The sequence below is a fragment of the Halyomorpha halys genome, unplaced genomic scaffold, assembly GCF_000696795.3.
Source record: "Halyomorpha halys isolate HHAL.00 unplaced genomic scaffold, Hhal_1.1 Scaffold268.1, whole genome shotgun sequence".
NCBI classification, from domain to species: Eukaryota; Metazoa; Arthropoda; class Insecta; order Hemiptera; family Pentatomidae; genus Halyomorpha; species Halyomorpha halys.
Genome location: NW_027112076.1, coordinates 301,746 through 304,535, shown reverse-complemented (window position 1 = coordinate 304,535; position 2,790 = coordinate 301,746). Strand labels below are relative to the sequence as shown.

The window sequence follows — 2,790 nt, the reverse complement described above, 5'->3', positions numbered from 1 at the left end:
TCCCCCACGTGTGAGAGGTAGAGCAGAGCTCAAGAGATCCCAGCGCATCCCTCTCGCCGCATCACTGGTAATGAGCCAGTGGAGGCTGAGCAAGTGCGCTAAAGCCGCAAACACTCAACTTGAGTGGAGAATCTGACCATTGCCAGAACTCCAATTGTCCATTTTTTATTTTAATATTTCTACTAATATCATTTTTTCATTTCTTGAAATTTATAACTATACATATTTTTTCCCTCTCTTTATTTGTTTATATCTGCACGTGTCAGATAAAAAATTCAGCGGATGCCTGACAGTTGCATTAATTAAATAAATTGCATGTAAGGCATGAGGAAGAACAGTCAGAATGGAGTAAGTTCGTATGGATTCAGTGTCAGTAGGAATTTTTATGTCAGTATGTAAACTGTTATTTACGTACCATGGTATTTTGGTAATTAGTCGCAGTGTTTTAGACCGGACAGATTGTAAATCTAAAACACTGCAACTAATTACCAAAGTACCATGGTACGTAAATAATACTTTACATACTGACTTAAAAATTCCAACAGTCACTAAATCCATAGGAACTTACTACAAACGTTTTCATGAAAAATTACTTTAATTTTACTTTATAAATTAATCTTGAAGGGAAAAATAAAATTCAGACAGCATGTTGATAGGGAATTGTAGGATTATGGTATTGCCATCCACCTCGCCTCCTCCTTATTAATATCGAATACTACTATTGTTGTACTTTAATTACTTAAACGGTTAAAAAATTCGTTCATGAGCTACTCACTCAGTGTCCAGAAGATCCTTCCAAAGATCTTTGCCAGTAATGGAATCCCAATCGAGACCAGGAGGTTGAAACCATCGCTCTCTAGTATTCCTGTTCCAGGGCTTCCTCACCTTTGGTAGCAGGGAGCCGAATGCCAATTTTCGTTCTTTTCCTTTTTCATATATCATGTCCCACATGATCTGCTGGTGCAGTCCAGCGCGCTTCGAAGACTGAAAAATAAATCAAAAATGCACTATGATAATAATACACCGCATTTGTTGGAATATAGGTCTAGATTTTTTCCTGAAAGTTTCTTCGATAAAGTGAGGGATGTTGGGGCGAGAAGCTTTTCCTAAATGAAAATATACCATCCTCTCCCCAAGAGTAAAAAAACCTAATAGCTGGTTCGATTTTAATAATAGAAGGAGGACAATAAAACAAAAACCCTCAAACAACGAAAATGACACCTAAAAGAAAATATGCTTTCCAGTTGACACAAAAATTTAATAATATTAAATATAAGCAAATAAAATGAAATATATATACAAACCAACAACAACCAAGGATCCTTTCTCTAATTAAAGAAATAATTATAAACAAAATAAATAGAGAATTATAGTGGTTAAATATAAAAATCTAACCTTTTTTTTCGGCGAAGACTCCCATTGGAATCCTATACTGCCTAACCATGGTTGGGGGTCAAAGTTTTTCATTTTGTGGGACCTCCACTCAATGAAAAAAGTCAACGACCCAGGCAGGATTCAAACCGGCACCGCCAATAAACATCAAACTGGTAAGAATGTGTCTTAACAACTGAGCTACGGGCGGCCCAAAATTTAACCTTAATATTATACAATAAACAGAAACATTTAACTTTCTAATATCATGCAATGAATAGAGAAGAAACATTCGATATTTGATACAATAATAAAAGAAAATCATCCACAGAAGATTCAAGAATAAAAGCTCGTCGATATGCCCTATGGAATAAAAAAAAAACAACATAAATCTCCGAAGCTCTTTCAAGATGGCCGCCGTTGTCCAAACGGTGAAGGGTTGGTGAAAATTTGGTGAGTGATGGCCGCTGGCACCATTCTACCCCAGAGACCTGGAGGCTAAATAGTGGCGGTGAGCCGATGGGTGGTTGAAAGCACAAGAAACCCGCAAATCTGGTACCACATAAAATTTACAGTAGACATTCCAGAGGGCCAATGGGGAATTAAGTCTTCGCTTGGTGAGGTTATGTTTACAAATTAACATCTGTAATATCTCAAAAATATAGAGTAGGAGTAGACTGCCTAGTAGAATCCCAATCAACTTGTCTCGATGTTTAATAGTTCATCCATTATTCTGTACTGTCCTTGGAACGAGGTATTCATAGGAATTACATTACATTCGTACTTGGAATAAGAAAATTTCGACTAAATTTAGACCAAGAGTTCGACCAAACTCGGAGCTTTTAAGTCATTCTTTGCTTTTGGCCCTACTTTCGTGAGGAGAGATTAAATATGGATTACGAGTATATTAACATGAAAGATAAATTTTTTTAATTATTATGACTCAGTTAAGGTAAGGAAGATAGGGGGAAAAAAACCTTGCTCAAAACGTAAGGATCCAGAAAAATGAGTATGGGGGGCTCAGAAGAAAAACAAGGCTTACGAGTATTTTCAATCATAAGAGAACAATAGCTCACGTAAATGTTACTTAGGATTAACAATTGAGAACAGTAACAGGTAAAGAGTATAATGGAGAGGGTGGACTGCCAGCACAAGTGAGGACAAAAAGACAAGGTTTATGGGGCTGCGCAGGCGTGTTAGGGCAAGCCGTCCGTTGTAGCTTAGGTGGTTAGGTACAGGTCTTAGCAGCCTGAGAACTGCGGGCGGCGCCGGTTCGAATCCGACCTGGAGTGTAGACTTTTTGGTGGTGATCCCACGAAATGAAAAACTTGATCACCCCCCCCCCCCCATCATGGTTAGAATAGGTTGGTCACCTCTAGATAACTCCCTTCCCCACCATATGTCGGAAATCATCAGAAA

General features: G+C 38.1%; 1 protein-coding gene across 1 annotated transcript in view; it reads right to left on the bottom strand.

The window, feature by feature from the left end:
• Nucleotides 1-2,790, bottom strand: part of LOC106680557 (uncharacterized) — a gene marked incomplete in the record, with an annotated part of 17,098 nt that overhangs the window by 1,670 nt on the left and 12,638 nt on the right. The window contains 1 exon segment of the mRNA XM_067050045.1: nt 776-984. Within this exon segment, the coding sequence (XP_066906146.1) occupies nt 776-984 (209 nt within the window).